Raw genomic sequence first — 20927 nt, forward strand, 5'->3', positions numbered from 1 at the left:
CATGTCTGGGTGATGACTGGAGAGGTGACTGCTGGGAATGGGGCATTATACAGTAACACCAGGGGATGTGTCTGGGTGATGACTGGAGAGGTGACTGCCGGGAATGGGGCATTATACAGTAACACCAGGGGATGTGTCTGGGTGATGACTGGAGTGGTGACTGCTGGGAATGGGACATTATACAGTAACACCAGGGGATGTGTCTGGGTGATGACTGGAGAGGTGACTGCTGGGAATGGGGCATTATACAGTAACACCAGGGGATGTGTCTGGGTAAATGCTGGGAATGGGGCATTATACAGTAACACCAGGGGATGTGTCTGGGTGATGACTGGAGAGGTGACTGCTGGGAATGGGACATTATATAGTAACACCAGGGGATGTGTCTGGGTGACGACTGGAGAGGTGACTGCTGGGAATGGGGCATTATACAGTAACACTGGGGGACGTGTCTGGGTGATGACTGGAGAGGTGACTGCTGGGAATGGGGCATTATACAGTAACACCAGGGGACGTGTCTGGGTGATGACTGGAGAGGTAACTGCTGGGAATGGGGCATTATACAGTAACACCAGGGGATGTGTCTGGGTGATGACTGGAGAGGTGACTGCTGGGAATGGGGCATTATACAGTAACACCAGGGGACGTGTCTGGGTGATGACTGGAGAGGTGACTGCTGGGAATGGGTCATTATACAGTAACACCAGGGTATGTGTCTGGGTGATGACTGCATCATTGTGTGTGTCAGGTTCCTATAAGGTGTCACGATGTCACTGTCTATGTCTCCATGCAGGAGGGGGAGTATATAGAGGAATACAGAGGTCATTACAAGGACGTGATGATGGAGAATCACCGGCCCCTCACATCACTGGGTAAGAGGAGACTGTCATGTATTGTACAGGGGAGAGCAGGTATGGGGGGCCCATATATACACACATTACCTGATAATCACATCTATACACTGTACTCAGTCACTGTGTGTCTCCTACAGATGGGTCCAGTAACAGAAATACCCCAGAGAGATGTCCCCGTCCTCTGTATTCCCAGGATTGTACAGAGGAGAATCACAGGATCCCACAGGAGGATCAGGTAGGTGGGATTTAGGGTCTGCCCAATATACCAAAGTGACTGTCACTATATGATCTGTAGAGAAGCTGTGTGTATTATACACTGATATTATACTGTTTCACCTCCATTTAACCAAACAGTATGCAAATGCTATTGTATTTTTTGGGTTATTTAGGTAGAACGTCTTTCTCCTATAAAGGCAGAAGATATAAGGAGAGAAGAAGAGACGTATGTGACTGATATAAAGGCAGAAGATATAGAGGGAGAAGAAAAGACGTATGTGACTGATATAAAGGCAGAAGATATAGAGGGAGAAGAAGAGACGTATGTGACTGATATAAAGGCAGAAGATATAGAGGGAGAAGAAGAGACGAATGTGACGGATATAAAGGCAGAAGATATAGAGGGAGAAGAAGAGACGTGTGTGACTGATATAAAGGCAGAAGATACAGAGGGAGAAGAAGAGACGTATGTGACTGATATAAAGGAAGAAGATATAAGGAGAGAAGAAGAGATGTATGTGACTGATATGAAGGCAGAAGATACAGAGGGAGAAGAAGAGACGTATGTGAGGGGTGATCAGCAGTGTAAGGAGGAGGCGATCCCTACAGATATCAGCACAGGTGAGTAATAAACACTTATTACAGAAGTCACATATTCTCGTTGCTCAGTCACTACAGCAATCTCTTATCCTACACCCTCCTCCACCATCAGCCCTGTTCTCAGTTGGGTGTTTATAACACAAGGCTATCCATGACAAACATCACATTTAGAGAGTTATTACACACATCACTATAATGTTATTAAAAGTAACAAGCAGAAGTTTATTTTTAGGGATCATATATAAGTAGTAGTGTGTTTTTTGTGGAGCGTCTAATTTGTATGGGATCTAAATTTCTCAGTTTAGCAACCTTTTATTAAATAACCTTCATTTTGTTAGATGATGCAGGTATTACATAACTCCTTGTATATAGTAGACCTTTGGGTCACCACAGAAACCGGGGAGAAGGACAATATTCGCATTGGGGTGATCTGTAGACCACCTAGCCAGGGGCTGGATTTGGACAGGAATCTATTGTTGGACATCACTAAAATGGTTTTAAAGGGAGAAGTCATAATCATGGGAGACTTTAATTTAACTGATGCAAATTGGGAGGGGTCTTTTGCAAGATCAGCTACAAGTGGCAAATTTCTATATTCCTTACAGGGAGCATCTCTCAATAAACAGCAGATATTTCCCTTCTGCATAGAAGAGCGGTCGGGAAAGAAAGAAGTAAAACCTCCTTTCTCTTTCATCCACTAGGGGACACTGGAGTCTTATACAGTAGAGGTGTGAAGCTTGCAACCGGAGGTGTGGCACAATCTAAAAATTAGCATTGTCTGCACAGCCGGCTCCTCCCCCTTCACATCCCTCAGTTTGAAAAATTGTGCCAAGGAGGTACAAGCACAAGAAGGGAGCTCCTGCTCCATTTCAGTACTGAGACTAAGTTATCCTAATGTAAAGGAGGAGGAAAGTCTTCAGAATAGAGAGACAATGATCCCTACTAAAGGGGATCTGCATCTCTCCTCAGAAAATCCGGAGCACAGAGTCAGCAGTAAGTACTGGTTGTAAAGGGCCCTAGTTACAGTTACACTTACGGTAACCATAGCTTCTTCATGGATCCAGGAGGCAGTTTGACAGACTTCCTCCCGTGGACCGCACACAACGCTGCTACCTTCTGGCTCTAAGCCCTGGGACTCAGCAGCGCAGCTTCCCCGCTGCCCCCCTCCTTCCGCTGCGACAGAACAAACGGTCTAAATACTCCCTGGCCGGCTATACACTCCCGCTTCATGTCGGCTCCCCCGCCGCCCCTCCTTCCTCTACAGACAGAGGGCTGAGGGAGACGCAGCGCGGATGTCAGCAGCAGCTTATACCGCTTAAACACACAGTGGGGCGCTTGAAAAGAGCGTCCCCTCCCGCTGAAACTACATATATCTCGCGGCTAGCAGCCGCAGCTTCCCCTGCACTCACCGAAACCCGGGCTATATCCCCCGCTAGTACGAGGGCTTCTCATACGCTGCTGCCTTATAACTTAAGACCTGATAGGCTAGCAGCGCAGCTCCTCCGCCGCTCCCCTTTTATAGAGAGTAGAGGCTATTCCATTTGGGGGTTAGATGATGTTTGATGAGTTAGACAAGTGGATTTCGCAGGCAACTGCAGTGACATCTACCTTTCTACCTACTTCTCACTCGAGCACCACGTCACACGTTAGAGGAGGTTGCTCGGGACCAGTGTTTAAATTCATTCGATCACTGTCGCACCGAGCCAGAAGAGGTTTTGGAGCAACAGACTCATGGAACCAGAGGTAGAGGTCGTTCATAGTCGACACCAGAAAAGCAGAACAGACCTGCTGACAAACCCGTGGCATGATGGTTTCCCTGCTCACCTGGGGTCCCCCTTGGGGGGCGCAGAGTTGGAAGGTTTTCGGGACGCCTGGACCAAAACATCACCAGACGTCTGGATCAACCAGATATTTCCCAGGGTTACAGGATAGTTACAAGAGCGTCCACACAGTCCGTTTATTTGCAGCGCGAGGTCCTAGGTGCCCATTGCGAGCAGGAGCGTTACAGGAGGCAACTTTAAAGACGCCTGCATACAAAGGGTTAAGTCGCCAGTCCCAGATCCTCAATGAGGAACGGGATTTTATTCGAAACTTTTGGTAGTGAAAAATACCTTCATATCCCGATTTGGACGTCTCACCAAGCTTACTTAAGATTTGCACCGGTGTGGGATCACTACCGAATCAGGGCCCTGCCATTCGGTCTATCATCAGCCCCAAGAATCTTTATAAAGATCATAGCAATAGTGGTGACAGGATTGAGACAGGGGTCACGATCATACCTTATCTAGACAATCTACTGATCAAGGCCTCATCTCAGAAACAGCTGATAAAGGATGCTCAGATAGCTCATCAATTTCTCATTCAACATGGGTGGATTGTGAACTTCCAGAAATCCAACCTCATGCCAACTCCACGGATTCAATTCCTTGGTCTCATCTTGGACACGATACAATTAAGAGTATTCCTACCAGAGAACTAGATCCAGGACCCACAGAGGTTAGTGGCTCAGGTACTAAGGACACAGATGGTTTCTCTACACCTCTGTGTGCTACTTCTCAAGAAGAGGGTGGTGTCATTTGCAGCTCTCCGGTACGGAGGACTTTATTCCTGACGATTCCAGATGAAACTCATTGCTCAGGGAGCAGGTTTGCACTGGCTTCTACATCGAAGAATCCAGCTTCCACCACGCATACGAACCTTCTTGATTTGATGGTCGTTGCACAAGAATCTCGCAGCAGGCAAGAGATTCGGCATTTGGGATTGGAGGATCCTAACAATGGACGCCAGTCTCAGAGGTTGGGGTGCCGTCCTAGTGGAACAAATTACTAACAGTTTGCAGATTCAAGATGGAATAAATCCAGTTCGTTATTGTGGGTTTAGAACATGGAGGGGTCATGGTATCCATGGACATAAAGGATGGACATTACAGGAGAGCAGCCTACCCATAAACATTCTCAAATAGAGAGCAGTTTACAATGCGCTTCTCTTAGCCGCAGACCTAGTCATGGGTCAACACTTAAAGATACAATCGGACAATGTCACGATGACGGCTTACATAAACCATCAAGGAGGAACAAAGAGCAAGATGGCATTAAAGGAAGCCACATCCTCTCGGCAGTGTTCATTCCAGGTGTGGAAAACTGGGAAGCAGATTATCTCAGCCGCCAGGACATGCATCCGGGAGAGTGGTACCTACATCCACGGATTTTTGACATGGTGGTGAGGAGATGGGGTCTACCTCAAGTCGATCTAATGGCGTCTCGGCAAAACCATCAGCTGCCCAGATATGTGTCCAGGCAAAAGATCCAGCAGAAGGAGTGGACGCATTAACAGGAGGGTTTACATTTTTCCATCTTTCCCACTCATACCCAGGGTTCTGAAACTGTTGAACCGAGAACGAGTGTGGTCAATTCTAATTGCACCAGATTGGCCCCGCAGGAGTTGGTACTCAGACCTGCGAGGGTTACTAGTGGAAGATCCTTGGCGGTTACCTCAGAGGGAGGACCTGCTATCTCTAGGGACTGTTCCAACACCCAGCTGCGTTTAACGGCGTGGCTATTGAAACCTGGATCTTAAGAAACAGAGGGATACCAAGAACGGCCATTCCTACGATGTTTGCCGCTAGGAAGCTGGTCACAGCCATGCACTACTACAGGATTTACAGGAGGTGCATGGACTGGTGTCAAGAACGTGGTTGGAATTCGACGAACTTCCACTTATCCAGACTTCTACTTTTCCTTCAGGCCGGTCTAGATGTAGGACTGAGGCTGGGCTCTCTGAAGGTTCAAATTTCGGCTCTCTCCATCCTATTTCAACAAGCGGTTAGCACTCTTGTCAGAGGTTCAAACCTTTTTACAGGGGGTTCTGAGGATACAACCCCCTTTTTCGTCCTACCACTGTGCCATGGGACTTAAATTTGGTGTTGGAATTTTTGAGATCTCCAACTTTTGAGCCGTTAGCAAGAACAGACCTGAAATATCTCTTTTGGAAAGTTACATTATTGCTTGCCTTGGTTTCAGCCAGGCGGGTTTCTGAGTTGGGAGCCTTATCGTGTAAGAGTCCTTTGAATGTTTCATGAGGATAGGGTAGAACTCCGTACAAGAGCAGGTTTCCTTCCTAAGGTTGGTTTCGGGGTCTCACGTAAACCAGCCAATTGTGGTCCCATCTTTTCAGGGTCTCACAGATGGGGAAGTGTCCTTGGATGTTGTCTGAGCTTTATGTGTATATGTACAAGTTACGTCGTCCTTTAGAAAGTTGGACCATTGTTTGTTCTTAAAAAGGGCTGGTCAGCATCTAAGCAGCCTTTGTCTAGATGGATTCGACTTGCCATTTGGCAAGCTTATATTTCCTGTGGCAAACAGGTTCCGGTACCACCAGATCAGTGGGTGCGTCATGGGCGGCTGCCAGAGGTGTTTCCAGTACCCAACTTTGCAGAGCGGCGACGTGGTCCTCAGCCCACACGTTCACAAACTTTTACAAGTTTGATACATTTGCGTCCAGGGACTCTAAATTCGGACGTTTAGTTTTGCAGGCTACCGACAGCACTCCCTCCCTGGGGGATAACTTTGGGACATCCCTTACTGTATAGGACTCCAGTGTCCTCTAGTGGATGAAAGAGAAAAGAGGATTTTGGTACTTACCGATAAATCCATTTCTCTGAATCCTCTAGGGGACACTGGACGCCCGCCTCGGTGCTGTCAACCTGCTGTGTTCAAGGTTCTTGTTCAAACAGTTCGTGCAAACAGCGTTGGTTTTCTTGGATGCTGTTTGATATGTTGTATGGTTCGGTTCCTCGCCATGTGCTCTAGTATCTTGTCCTGTTCTCTTGGTCAAATTTTTCAAACTGAGGGAGGAGGGATGTGAAGGGGGAGGAGCCGGCTGTGCAGACAATGCAAATTTTTAGATTGTGCCACACCTCCGGTTGCAAGCTTCACACCCCTACTGTATAAGACTCCAGTGTCCCCTAGAGGATTTTTTGGGAGCACTCTTGTTAACTTAATTGCAATTAAAATATGACCTTTAATAAATATTCACTAAAAATTCATATAAATTGATCCTACTTAATTAAAAGAAAGATTACTATTGACTGAATTGTCTTACTATCAGTATTATATAAATCAGGGTGAAAAATATTTTATTTAGAAGAAATATATTCATATGTGTAATACTTTACCATCTAGAACACTGCCAGACAGCCGTGGGCTCTCCCTATTGTTTCCTGTGAATAGAATCAGTTACATGTGCATGGTATACACACACACACACACACACACACACACACACACACACACACACACACACACACACACCTTATTCATTATCATTTTCAGAAGGGAGCGGCTGAGGCTTATATATACTGTCTATGTATGGTAGGTATCCCTTCCATACCTACCATACATAGACAGGAAAACTATGTATATAGGAAACTATAGGTCTGTAAGACAATACAGAAGGAAACTATAGGTCAGTAAGACAATACAGAAGAAACTATAGGTCAGTAAGACATTCCAGAAGAAACTATAGGTCAGTAAGACAATAGAGAAGAAACTATAGGTCAGTAAGACAATACAGTAAGAAACTATAGGTCAGTAAGACAATACAGTAAGAAACTATAGGTCACTAAGACAATGCAGTAGGAAACTATAGGTCAGTAAGACAATACAGTATGAAACTAGATCAGTAAGACAATACAGTCGAAAACTATAGGTCAGTAAGACAATACAGTATGAAACTAGATCAGTAAGACAATACAGTAAGAAACTATAGGTCAGTAAGACAATACAGTAAGAAACTATAGGTCAGTAAGACAATACAGTAGGAAACTATAGGTCAGTAAGACAATACATTGAGAATCTATAGTTCAGTAAGACATTACAGAAGAAACTATAGGTCAGTAAGACAATAGAGAAGAAACTATAGGTCAGTAAGACAATACAGTAAGAAACTATAGGTCAGTAAGACATTACAGAAGAAACTATAGGTCAGTAAGACAATACAGTAAGAAACTATAGGTCAGTAAGACATTACAGAAGAAACTATAGGTCAGTAAGACAATAGAGAAGAAACTATAGGTCAGTAAGACAATACAGTAAGAAACTATAGGTCAGTAAGACAATACAGAAGGAAACTATGGGTCAGTAAGACAATACAGTAGGAAACTATAGGTCAGTAAGACAATACATTGAGAAACTATAGGTCAGTAAGACAATACAGTAGGAAACTATAGGGCAGTAAGACAATACAGTAAGAAACTATAGGGCAGTAAGACAATACAATAGTAAACTAGGTCAGTAAGACAATACAGTAAGAAACTATAGGTCAGTAAGACAATACAGAAGAAACTATAGGTCAGTAAGACAATACATTAAGAAACTTTAGGTCAGTAAGACAATACAGAAGGAAACTATATTTCAGTAAGACTACAGTAAGAAGCTATAGGTCAGTAAGACAATACAGTAAGAAACTATAGGTCAGTAAGACAATACAGTAAGAAACTATAGGTCAGTACAACAATACAGAAGAAACTAGTTCATTAAGACAATACAGAAGAAACTATAGGTCAGTAAGACAATACAGAAGGAAACTATAGGTCAGTAAGACAATGCAGTAAGAAACTATAGGTCAGTAAGACAATACAGAAGAAACTATAGGTCAGTAAGACAATACAGAAGGAAACTATAGGTCAGTAAGACAATGCAGTAAGAAACTATAGGTCAGTAAGACAATACAGAAGAAACTATAGGTCAGTAAGACAATACAGAAGGAAACTATAGGTCAGTAAGACAATGCAGTAAGAAACTAGTGCCCTCATTCCGAGTTGTTCGCTCGCTAGCTGCTTTTAGCAGCATTGCACACGCTAGGCCGCCATCCTCTGGGAGTGTATCTTAGCTTAGCAGAATTGCGAACGAAAGATTAGCAGTTCTGCTATTAAGTATTTCCTTGCAGTTTCTGAGTAGCTCCAGGCCTACTCCTAGATTGCGATCACCTCAGTCCATTTAGTTGCTGGTTTGACGTCACAAACACACCCAGCGTCCGGTTAGCCACTCCCCCGTTTCTCCAGCCACTCAGGCGTTTTAGCACACTCACGGAAAACGCTCAGTTTCCGCCCCGGAAACACCCACTTCCTGTCAATCACTCACCGATCAGCAGAGCGACTGAAAAGCGTTGCTCGGACCTGTGAAAAATTGCATATTTTCTTGTGAAAATACTTAGCGCGTGCGCCCTGCGGCTCATACGCATGGCAGATTCGCCCATTTTTAGCCTGATCGCTATTTTGCTAAAAACGGCAGCGAGCGAACAACTTGGAATGACCACCAATAGGTCAGTAAGACAATACAGTAGGAAACTATAAGTCAGTAAGACAATTAAGGTATGAAACTATTATTTTATTAGTTAGCAGTTTCTTATATGGCGCAACATATTCCGTTGCGATTTTTAATTAGAACAACAGTAATAGAACAAAACTGGGTAAAAAAGACAGACATAGAGGTAGGAGGGCCCTGCTCACAAGCTTACAATCTATGGGGAAATAGGCATAGATACACAAGGATAGATGCTACCTGTTGCATAATGGTCCACCAGATTGCTAGGTTCTTAATGGGTTGTATGATAGGATCACCCAGCGATGTTGGCCAAGTGTCAGGAGGGTGTGAGAGTAAAGAAAGACAAGACATGTGATGTTATATATTCTGTACAGAGAGGATTTAATTAGATGGGGAAGCACTGAAGGTTATGTGGGTAGGTCTGGAATTTGATAGGCTTGTCTGAAGAGGTGAGTTTTCTGTGAACATTTAAAGGTTTGGAGACTAGAGGCGAGTCTTACTGTGCGTGGGAGGGCATTCCACAGAGTGGGTGAAGCCCGGATAAAGTCCTGTCATTTTGAGTGTGAACAAGTAATGCGTGTGGATGAGAGACGTAGATCTTGTGCAGTTCGGAGAGGTTGGGTAGGCAGATATTTTGAGATGAGTGAAGAGATGTATGTTTGTGCAGATTGGTTAATGGCCTTGTACGTCAGTAAAAGTATTTTATATTCCTCTTTCATCCACTAGGGGACACTGGAGTCCTATACAGTAGGGGTGTGATGCCTTGAACCGGAGGTGTGGCACAATCTTAAATTAGCATTGTCTGCACAGCCGGCTCCTCCCCCTTCACATCCCTCATCCCTCAGTTTGAAAAATTGTGCTGGAGGCACAACAGCGTGGAGCACTGAGCTCCTGACAGAAAAATCTAAAAGGGGCTGCGTAACCCTAATAAAAGGGGGACAAGGCTGCCTGATATCAGAGAGACAAAGATCCCTATTGAAGGGACCTGCATCTCTCCACAGGAGATCCTCAAAAACTCAACTAATAGTGAGTACTGGTAAAGCCTAGAGCGCAACAAGCTAGGAATAGAATTAAGCTTATTATATCCCCAACAGGCGCCAAAATATCTAACCCTTCGGAGATATCAAATCAGTTTGCTGGCTTCTATTCCCAACTTTATAATCTCTCGACTGACCCTTCTACCCCGCAGCCCACTCTTCCCTCTATCAACTCCTTCCTCGCTGACTTGAAACTTCCTTCCATTACCGATGACCAATTAGAAGCACTGAATGCCCCCTGGTCCACCACGGACACGTTAAGGGCGATTAAATCCCTCCCTAAAGATAAGGCCCCAGGCCCAGACGGCTTTATAAATGATTTTTATGCTTCACTCCAGGACCTCCTGGCTCCCTCCCTGGTAACAGTTTATAATGAAATCACTTCTCAGGGCACTCTCCCAACGGAGGTGCTGGAGGCTCGTATTGTCACGATCCCCAAACCAGGTAAGGACTTGACTTCTTGCCAAAACTACCATCGCGCTGTTAAACGGAGACATTAAAATATATGCTAAATTAATAGTTCACCAACTGAACGCCCTCCTTCCCTCCTTGATACGCCCTGATCAAGCTGGATTCATCCCCGGTCGACAAGCGTCTGATTATACCCGTAGGGTATTTAACCTCGTAGACTCCATAGCCCGTGATCAGGGCCTCCTCCTGTTATCCTTAGATGCGGAGAAGGATTTCGACTGCATAAACTGGACCTACATACGGGAAGTATTATTGAAATTTGGCTTCCGCGACCGTATCCTGTCATCTATGCTCGCCCTCGGCACGGGCCTTTAATAATGAAAACGGGCCTTAGAATGTAAGCTCTCACGAGTAGGGCCCTCTTCCCTCATGTACTTATACTTTTCTTACTTTAATAATCCTCAACTGCCCAGATCCCACAGTTTTTTGACCACCTGGAACTTATCTCTATGTTTACTGGTGTAGTTATGCTTAGTTGCCCTGTACTTGTCCTATATTGTATTCAACTGTAAGTCACTGTTTTCCTATTTTTTATGTGCATTTGTACTCTGTAATCGGGCGCTGCGGAACCCTTGTGGCGCCATATAAATAAAGGATAATAATAATAATAATGGTTTCCTGTCTTCCTCCTTCCCAATCTACAATGGCACGCGTCAGGGCTGACCCCTCTCCCCTCTCATTTTTGTCCTGGCGATTGAACCCTTGGCTGCTAAGATTTCGGGCGGACTCACAGTTCCCAGGATTCCATCTAGGCACCGTCCCCCATAAACTATGCTTATTTGCAGATGATGTTCTTTTATTTGTAACCGACCCCTGCACCTCACTCCCTCATTTACACAATATTATAGATAGGTACTCTGCAGCGTCCTACTACAAATTAAACACAACTAAAACTGACGCTCTGCCTATCAATCTCGCTCATTCCATGGCCCCTCTGCGTACTAAATACCCCTACAATTGGCAAACAACCTTGATAAAGTATTTGGGTATCCATATCCCCCCGTCCTCCACTTCTGTATTTGATGTTAACCTCCCCCCTTTACTGACTGCGCTACAATTGTCCACCAAATCGTGGCTCAACTATGAGATATCATGGCTGGGACTCCTGGCCGCCTTTAAAATGTCGTTGCTTCCCAAATTAATGTTTCTGTTTTGCACAATCCCCTTTGTCTTCCCCAAGACATATTTAGATAAGGCTACTACTATCCTCACCAATTATGTCTGGTCTTTGCGACCACCTAAATTGTCCCGTGCCAGGATGTCATTACCTAGGAGAGAAGGCGGCCTCGACATGCCAAACCTCCCTCTACACCAAGAAGCTTGCCTTTTGGCTCAGATTAAAGCTCTCACTAGTGATGTCCATTCGGAGTGGACGTGTTTGGAGGGACTAACCTGCCCCAGGTTCCCCTTGAGGGATCTTTTTTGGCTACCTAAATCTATGCGACCCTCGGATCTACGCCTTCTCCCCTCAACCCGAGCCACTTTACAGGTCTGGGATAAACTGACCATCGACTCATATTCTCCCCTTCATACCTTGCCTCGAATTTCCCTACGCACCCTCACACCCTTCCCCTAGTTGGAGACGCCTCCCCTTCCTAGGCATGGGGCCGCTCGGTGCTCTTGGTTGCAGTTCTTGGAGTTATTGTGGACTCTGTGTTTCTCATTCATTTTTTATTTTATTTTTCCTTTATTATGTACCCCTCACTACATTATGTCCATTGTACTCCTTCTGATACACATGTTTGATCGATTTTGAAATGTATGTATAAGTATACAAAATGTCTGTCCTATGTATTTACTGCTCCCCCTTCCCCCCTCTCCTTTTCTTTCTGTACCCCTGTTGTGCATAAAAAAAAAAAAAATCTGAATAAAAATTATTGATGTTAAAAAAATAAAAAACCTGGTACAGACTCAGGTCATTGTGCCAGTTCCACATCACCTACAAAACAAGTGTTATGATTCCAAACTGTTTGTAGTGCCAAAACCGGACGGTTCGGTATGACCCATTTTAATCCTAAAGTCTCTGAACCCATATTTTTTTATTTATTTTTTTTAAATCACAAAAGTTTATTGACAAGAGGAATACAATGACATATGAAAGCAATGGGCACTCTTGAAGCATAACAGAACTAGTATACATAGCAGATTGAGTGCAAGAGTGTGTCCTCATGTTATCTGTTCTATTATATTTACTTTATTATTATTTTTTATTATTATTGTTTTTCTTTTTTAGTTTAGACAAATCCAAAAACAGTCGAGAGTTAAGAACAGGGTAAGGAAATAGTATAGAATATTCAAAAGGGACAAACATTGGGATCCTTGAGAGGATTTGTGGGAGGTTACCGAAAGGGTTATGTGGGAGAAGAAGGAAGAGTATAGTAAAGAATTAGGGAGGAGAGAGAGTGAGAGGAAGAGAGAGAAAGTGAGAGAAAAAAAAAGGGGGGGGGGTAGAAAAGCAGAAACATGTCACGAACAGGGGGAGAGCGAGTCGGAAGAAGAGTCTCGTGGGGGGAAAAAAAAAAAGGGTAAGGCGAGCTAGGACATACCTGGGAGAGGTACCTGGAATTTAGTGTACCAAGGTGTCCATACGCCGTGGAATTTATCCACTGTGTTGTTCATCAAGGAGGAAAGATATTCCATCTTAGCTACAAACCAAACACGGTTCATGAGTTCCGGACGGGTTGGAGGAGTGGGGAGTTTCCATGATTTAGCAATCTGGAGTTTAGCTGCACAGGCTATGTGCATAGCTAGTTTGTTTTCCGGTTTGGATAGCTGGCAGGCTGGGGCACACAGGTGCAACGTCTCAGGGACAAGAGGGGGCAGTCCGGAATAAGCGACTGGATAAGGGTACGGACCATAAGCCAGAAGGAGGCTAATCTCGGGCAGTTCCACCAGATGTGAAAATACGAACCTACTTGACCACATTGGCGCCAGCAGAGGTTAGAAGTGTTCGGATATATTTGGTGTAGGCGCTCGGGGACCAAATACCATCGCGTGTAAACTTTGTAGGAGTTCTCCTTAATGGAGACACTAATGGAACATTTAGAGATATTCAGTCGGATAGATTCCCACGTGTCATCTTCCAGGGGTGTCCCCAAGTCGGTATCCCAAGCAAGTTCATGTGCCCTGCGGGGTGACGCAGCTGGAGACAAAATAGAGTGATACAGATTAGATATAGTGCCTCGATCAGTGGGGCGATACATGCAAAGGCGCTCCATCGGGGTCGGGATATTAGGGATAGGCGTTTTCCTGGTTGAGGACATAACGAAATTTCGAATTTGAAGGTATTGATAGAAATATGACATCGGAAGAGAGTGCTTTGTTTGAAGGTCTGTGAATGAGTACGGTACATTGTTGTGAAGTAGATGATGATAGCGGGAGACTCCTGCTCTGGTCCATTTGGAGGCAAGTTGGTGGGATCGGCCCGGTGAGAAGGAGGGGTTGTTCCAAATGGGGGTTAGGGGAGAGGGAGTTGTGTGGAGTGAAAGTTTAGATTTTAGCGAGTCCCACACCGATAGAGTTAGGGATATTGTTGGCACTGGCTGAGTGGTTTTAGGTCTATGCGGACGGGGGAGCCATGGGAGGTGAGATACCGAGTCGACCTGAGCCAGATCACTCTCCAGGTCCACCCATCTTCTTGTGTGCCGTGGAGAGTGCCAGGCGACAAGCTGACTGAGTGCCGTGGTGTGGTAGTATCTTGACAGCGAGGGAAGGCCTAGACCTCCACATGAAGAGCTCTGCTGGAGGGTCTCCCTACGCAATCGTGGCTTCTTGTCATTCCATATGAATTTACCATATTGGGTCTGGAGGGAGGATAGAACCCGAGGAGGGACCGGGACAGGAAGAGTCTGGAAGAGGTATAGTAACTTGGGAATGACGTTCATCTTAATGGCATTAATCCTGCCGATCCAAGAAATGAAATATTTTTTCCATCCTAAGATGTTTTGAGATATTTCCTTAAATAAGGGTGGAAAGTTGGCGTCATAGAGAGAGTGGTAGAATTTGGTGATTTGAACCCCCAAATATTTAATGGAGGTATGACGCCATGCATAAGGGAAGTTGGCTTTCAAAAGGTTTAGGGTATTGAGAGGGATGTGTAGCGGCAGAGCCTCTGACTTGTCGTTATTCACCCTATATCCAGAGAGATCCCCGTAGAGAGTTAATTCCTTGAAAAGATTGGGTAAGGAAATTAACAGGTTAGTGAGGGTGAGGAGGACGTCATCCGCAAAAAGGGAGAGTTTGTATTGTGAGTCTTTGATAGAAAAGCCCGTAATGTCCGGATTAAGACGGATGCGACAGGCAAGAGGCTCAATTATCAGAGCGAAGATGAGAGGCGATAGTGGACATCCCTGTCGTGTACCATTGGTGATGGCGAAGGTGTCCGAAAGAATTCCATTAGTTAGGACAGAAGTGGAGGGGTTGTGATAAAGTGCCGATATTGCTTGGAGAAATTTCCCGCGGACACCAAAGCTGCGGAGTGTTTGATCGAGGAAGGCCCACGAAACCCTATCGAAGGCTTTTTCTGCGTCTAATGCCAATAGAAGAGAGGGGAGCTTGACTGAATTAGCATGATGGATCAAGTTGATGGTGCGTCTGGTATTGTCTAGAGCTTGGCGTGTAGGGACAAATCCGACTTGGTCGGGGTGTATAAGGGACGGGAGAAGAGGGTTCAGGCGAAGGGCTAGAATTTTTGCAAAAAGTTTCAGGTCTGTGTTGAGAAGGGATATAGGGCGATAATTAGAGACCTGCTGGTGATCCTTACCAGGTTTGGGAATGACAGTGATTAGTGCTCTAGTAGTTTCGCTGTGAAATAGTTCCCCGTTAATGATTTTATTAAAGGTAGACGTCAAGTGGGGGACTAGATCACATTCGAATGTTTTATAGTACGCGAAAGGTAGGCCGTCTGGTCCTGGGGCCTTAGAGGGTTTCTGAAGTTTAAGAGCAGCCGATACTTCCTCGTCGGATATAGGTTTACATAGTGCAGTGGTTGAGGGAGCATCCAACTGTGGGAGAGAGCATGAGGTCAGGAACTCAGAAATTCGCATATTTGAGTCAGGTAGAGAAGACGAACTGTCGGGGGAGTTATATAAACGGGCGTAATAATCTTTAAAAATAGAGTTAATGTCTGAGGGTTTATAGTGGGTATTGCCATTAGAGTCCTTAAGTGAGACTATGGAGGAGAGGGCTTTTCGTGCTTTTAACCTATTTGCCAAGAGGGCGTCAGCCTTGTTGCTTTTCTCATAAAATCGCTGGTTCAGCCAACGGAGGGATTTATCTATCTTTTCTGTGATTAGTGCATTGAGGGCTGCCCTGGCTGCCATAAGCTGTTTGTAGTTCGAGTCCGTGGGACTGCGCTTATGAAGAGAGTCTAGGTTTTGGACCTGGTCAGTGAGATCCTTGAGCAATGTCTTATGTTCCCTATTGCGATGAGATGCATAGCTAATTACATGGCCTCTGAGGACAGCTTTGTGGGCTTCCCAGACTAATGGGGAACATCCTGATTCAGGATTGTTAAAAGAAAAATATTCCCTGAGCAGCCCGGCCATCTTGGATTTGAAGGAGGGGATTTTAAGAAGTGTCTCGTTTAGGCGCCAAGATGGGCGGGAAGTTGGGGAGTCTAACAGATCAAATGCGGACGCGATGGAGGAGTGGTCCGACCAGACATTGGGGATAATCGAAGAGGACAGAATGTGGTTAGAGGCCGGGGGACTGCAGAAGAGATAATCTTGTCTGGAGTAAGATTGATGGGGGCAGGAAAAAAAAGTATAGTCCTTGGAGGAAGGGTTAAGAGCACGCCAAGTGTCGAAGAGAGATGCCTCTTTAATAAGTTTGGAGAAGGTGTCCGATATGTGACAGGTGCGGGGGTGCTTCTGGGGAGCGGATTTATCTAGCAGGGGATCTAGAACTGCGTTGAAGTCCCCTCCCAGGAATACATAGCCCGCTCTGTGTTTCTGGAGGGTTTTGAAGAATGATCTCAAAAACCGTTGTTGGCCCGTGTTGGGTGCGTATAGGTTGGCTATAGTTACGTCCAGGTATCCCAGCCTGCCAACCAGTATGATATACCTCCCCTCTGTGTCAACATTAACCGAGCTTTGGGTGATGGGGAGTTTGTTGCTTATCAGGATAGCGACTCCGTTGTGCTTAGATTCGCTTGAGGAGTACAACACAGTGGAAAATCGTCTGGAAGATAGATTGGGGTGGCCATTACGCTTAAAATGTGTTTCTTGAAGCAGAACTATATCTGCGCGTAGGGTGCGGATTGTACGGAACAAGTGAGAGCGTTTATGGGGCGTGTTAAGGCCCGGACATTCATAGAGGCAATGGTGAAGGGCATGGTGCTGGGAGCAGGGAGAGTTTAGGTGAGGTAATGAAAAGGGAGATCAGTAGGAGGCCGACTCGCTCGCTCGGGAGAGTTTAAGAAAGAGATTAGAAAAGGGGAAGTGAAAGAAAAAGAGGAGAAAGGGTGAGAAAGAGGAGGGGGGGAGAAAAAAAACCCAAAAGACCCGAGAGAAAAAATTATAGACGGGTAGAGAAAGAAAAAAAAAAAAGTTAGAGTAAAAACGGGTTACTCAATACAGAGGAGATTGGTACTCCTGTAGTTAGGACTTAGTGGTCCGGAGAGGCGAGGGAACCAAGGTTCCGTGTCGCCAAAAAGGAGTAAGAAAAAGTAAATAAAATTGGGGGTTGGTGGAGATCTGGATGAGCAGAGAGATATCACACGTAAAGAGGAGAACAGAGGATATACGCACAATCCGAGAAGAGAGGGGGTAAAGCGACAAACAAAATGTGCACTAGAGTGTAAGAGATACGAGGTGGGGGGGTGTCCCCTGGGTGAGGGGGGGTAGGGGGAGAGAGACGAGGGGGGAGGGGGAGAGAGGGAGAAAAAAAAAAAGAAAGAAAGGGGGGGGGGGCGAGGGTGTATGGGAGGAGGATATAGACAATCAGCAACTGAAAATACATTGAATACTTATTGTTTGGAGATACCAAATATTTTATGGCATACATCTATACACACTTGTCTTAACCTGTGGGATCGACCAGCACAGGGGGCCCACAGTGCAACTTGTGGAATCTAGGAGGGAGCCAGCGGTGAAGCTGGTTAGATATGTGAGACCCCTGCGCCCGTGGACCGCACCAGAAACCATAACAGATAAAACTTGAAAACGTGAAAACGTTGGGACTGCAGGAGAAAAGAGACCTAATAATGCATGTTGCTGTCATTATAACCGTGAGCAACCAAGAGAGAGATGTTAAGTCCCTGAGCTGAGAACAAACTAACAATAGGAGGTAAAGTGGGGCGTAGGGGAGCGGTAGAATTTGACCTCAATTGAAAGTAGCATGAGGGGCCAGGGGCGGTTGCCAAGAACCAGAGATTGGCCACCCAGGCAAACATATGGAGTCTAGTGAATTTGAACTGCTTCAAGGAGTGACCCCGAGGCAGTTCCAAAAAAAGAACAAAAAGCATCATGGGGTAGGGGGGGGGGGAGGGATGAGGAGGGAGGAGAAAGAAAAAAAAAAAAAAGAAAAGAAAAAAAAGGAGAGAAAAAAAAAAAAGGGGCGGGGAAAGGGGTATATGGGGGGAGGTGTGAACACATGCATTACATGAATACAACATTGAAATCCTTGCAGTCATATCACCGTATAACAGTGTGACAGTATAACAAGGGGTGTGATCACCCGACAACAAACAGTCAATGAAAAGTTATACAGATGTCTGAGGGGGGAAGTATGCATATTGATGTAGACTGTTCAAGGGCTGAAGTAGTTATCGACGGATAGGAGCAAGGGCTCGTTGGATAACAACCAACCTAACGCATCTTCCAATTTTAAGTTGAGTGGCCTGCTCCAGCGGGGGGGCCAGCCTCCTCTATATGCGAGAGCAGGTCTCTGCCCTCACGGGGATCTCTGATGATGACTGTCTTTCCCTGGAGGTCGACGATTAGCTTAAAGGGGAAGCCCCATCGGTATCGGATGTTCCGGTCCCGTAGTTCCTTTGTGAGATCACGGAGTTCTCTCCGTTTAGTTAAGGTCAGAGGGGCCAGATCTTGGAAGAACTGTAGTTTAGAAGAATTGTAGAGTACATAAGGCTTTCCACGGGTGGAGTTGAGGACCCTTTCCTTATCCTTAAACTTGAGGAAGCGGAGGACCACATCGCGAGGAGGTTCGCCATCCCTAGGCTTAGAACGAAGGGCGCGGTGAGCCCTCTCCAGAGGGATCTGTGTAGCCCCCAAGTCCGGGATCAGGAAGGAGAAGAGGTCGTGGAGATAAGGTTCGAGGTTATCCATACTGATGGATTCCGGGATGTTGCGAATGCGTATATTGGATCTGCGTTCGCGGTTCTCAAGGTCCTCGTTTTTAGTGCGAAGCTCTGACAGTTCTGAGGCAATATGGTCCAGATCGCGCCCCGTATCATTCAAAGCTTTTTGGAAATGGTCCTGACGGGATTCCATTTTTGAGGCTCTGGAAGCAAGGGAAGAGATGTCCGTTTTAATGGAGGCCACCGCCTTGTCCAGTTTGGACTCCAAGGAGTCCTTAAAGTCCGAAATAAGGGAGCGGAGAGCTAAGATATCATCTTTAGTGGACGGAGCAGAAGGCGGAGTGACGGAGTTATCCATAGAATCGTGAAGGGGGGAGGGGAGACCCCTAGTTTGGGTGTTCTTGGTGCCCCTGGTAAAGTGTTGAGAGATATCAGCACCCCCTTGTTTAGGAGTCTTGTACGAAGATTTCTGCATGTGGATCGTACCTGTGTAGGATATTATACTATGAAATGTGATCCGTCAGGGGAGGTAGGGAGTCAGATGCGAAACAAAACAACAAAAAAAAAAAAACACAAAAAAAAGGGGGGGGGGGGGACCGCGCTCCTCACTTTCAGGCGATCATAGCGCCGGGGACTGGCATGGCGGGAATGTCTGCAATAAGGATTCCGCGTCCAAGGTGGTAGGGAGTCCCCTGGTCAAGGACCCCTCCGTCGTTGCGGACCGGGGGGAATGAGTCCTGAGTAATGAAGCAGGCCAGGCAGTGGGGTCTTCAGTGCAGGTCAGGTGACAGTGGAGTCCCGCCGGGGACAAGAGTCGGAGTCACCGGGGTCAAGGCAGAGCAGGATGAGGATTCCAGCACCCGGAGTGTGATGTACGGGGCCACTGGTGGCTCTGCAGTCCCCCGGGAGCAATTAGACCTGTTTATGGGGTTGGTGCGCGTAGAGGTAGGGACCAGCAGTTACGTCCTGGGACGGGGGGGAAGCAGAGGCTGGGTCGTATGATCTGCAGACCCACAGCCCCCTCCGTGCGCCCCTGTATCCCAGTGTCGGCAGAGGGTCCCCTCCAAGATGGCCACCGGGCTTCACTAAGCCCCACCAATCCCCGGCAGCCCCAGCCAAGCCAGGTACTCGTAGCAGTGAGCACCTGTAGGAGAAACCCCTCCAGCTGGTCCTCCGATGGAGAGCTCCAGGGGGCAGGGGAGAGGTGTGTGCTTCCTCCCCGCGGCTCCGGAACTGTGCGTCGGCCCGGGTGTAAACCTGTCAGCAGGCCTCCCGTCCCCGCTGCAGAGGGGAGCGGGAGGATAGCGGGCTTAGGCGGCCGGCCGCGCGGCTCACTACGTCCCAGGCTACCCGGCGGGTGGAAGAGGCGAGGGAGGGAGGTCGCGTCTGATGGCAAGGCGGCCTCCGCAGCTCCGGGGGACAGCGGGCGCGGCGGCTAGCAGGGAAGCTCCTATCACGGAGCAGACTCACCCACCTAGCGGGGCACGGTTCTCCGTCCACCGGGGGGATCCCGGAGGGTCCAAACAGGGCGGCAGTATGCAGAGGAGCGACCATCCACGGCAGGGCTCTTCTCTCCAGCGGCCAGTCCGGGCCGTCTCTCAACTCAAGGCCCCGGCTTCACCTTGGGGGGAAGGCCACAATCCGCAGGAGCACTTAAAAGTGCTCCCCGACTCCGCGGGTTCCCCCAAACAGCAGTAGCAGGATAAATGTGGCTACCTAGGGGCGCCTGGGGCCGTCAGGAACCGGCTGGTAGTGAGAAAAAGTGCTTTTATTAGCTGTGCTTGCAGGAGCTGAGGAGATGCACAGCTATTCTCCACAGCAGCCAGGCCACGCCTCAACAATCCTGAACCCATATTTAAAGGTGTTCAAATTCAAGATGGAATCTCTGAGAGCGGTGATCTCAGGTTTGGAGGATGGGGAATTCCTGATGTCTCTGGACATCAAGGATGCGTAACTTCATGTCCCGATTTGGCCGCCTCATCAGGCTTATCTCAGGTTTGTGTTACAGGACTGCCACTACCAGTTCCAGGCCCTGCCATTTGGACTCTCCACGGGTATTCACCAAGGTGATGGCAGAGTTGATGTTGCTCCTCCGCTTGCGGGGAGTGAACGGAGGCGTCCGTTCCTTGGAATGATACTGGATACAGAGGCGCGGAGGCTATTCCTCCCA

At 46.8% G+C, this 20927-nt stretch overlaps 1 protein-coding gene across 1 annotated transcript in view; it reads left to right on the plus strand.

Moving 5' to 3' along the window:
• Positions 1-798: 798 nt before the first annotated feature.
• The window catches only part of LOC134983231 (zinc finger protein 271-like), a 195900-nt gene continuing 175771 nt past the window's right edge, over positions 799-20927 (plus strand). The window contains exons 1-3 of the mRNA XM_063948966.1: positions 799-872; positions 992-1089; positions 1244-1691. Coding sequence (XP_063805036.1) covers positions 839-872; positions 992-1089; positions 1244-1691 — 580 coding nt within the window. The 5' untranslated portion in view covers positions 799-838. The remainder of the gene's footprint in view (positions 873-991; positions 1090-1243; positions 1692-20927) is intronic.

Source organism: Pseudophryne corroboree, assembly GCF_028390025.1.
Source record: "Pseudophryne corroboree isolate aPseCor3 chromosome 3 unlocalized genomic scaffold, aPseCor3.hap2 SUPER_3_unloc_10, whole genome shotgun sequence".
NCBI lineage: Eukaryota > Metazoa > Chordata > Amphibia > Anura > Myobatrachidae > Pseudophryne > Pseudophryne corroboree.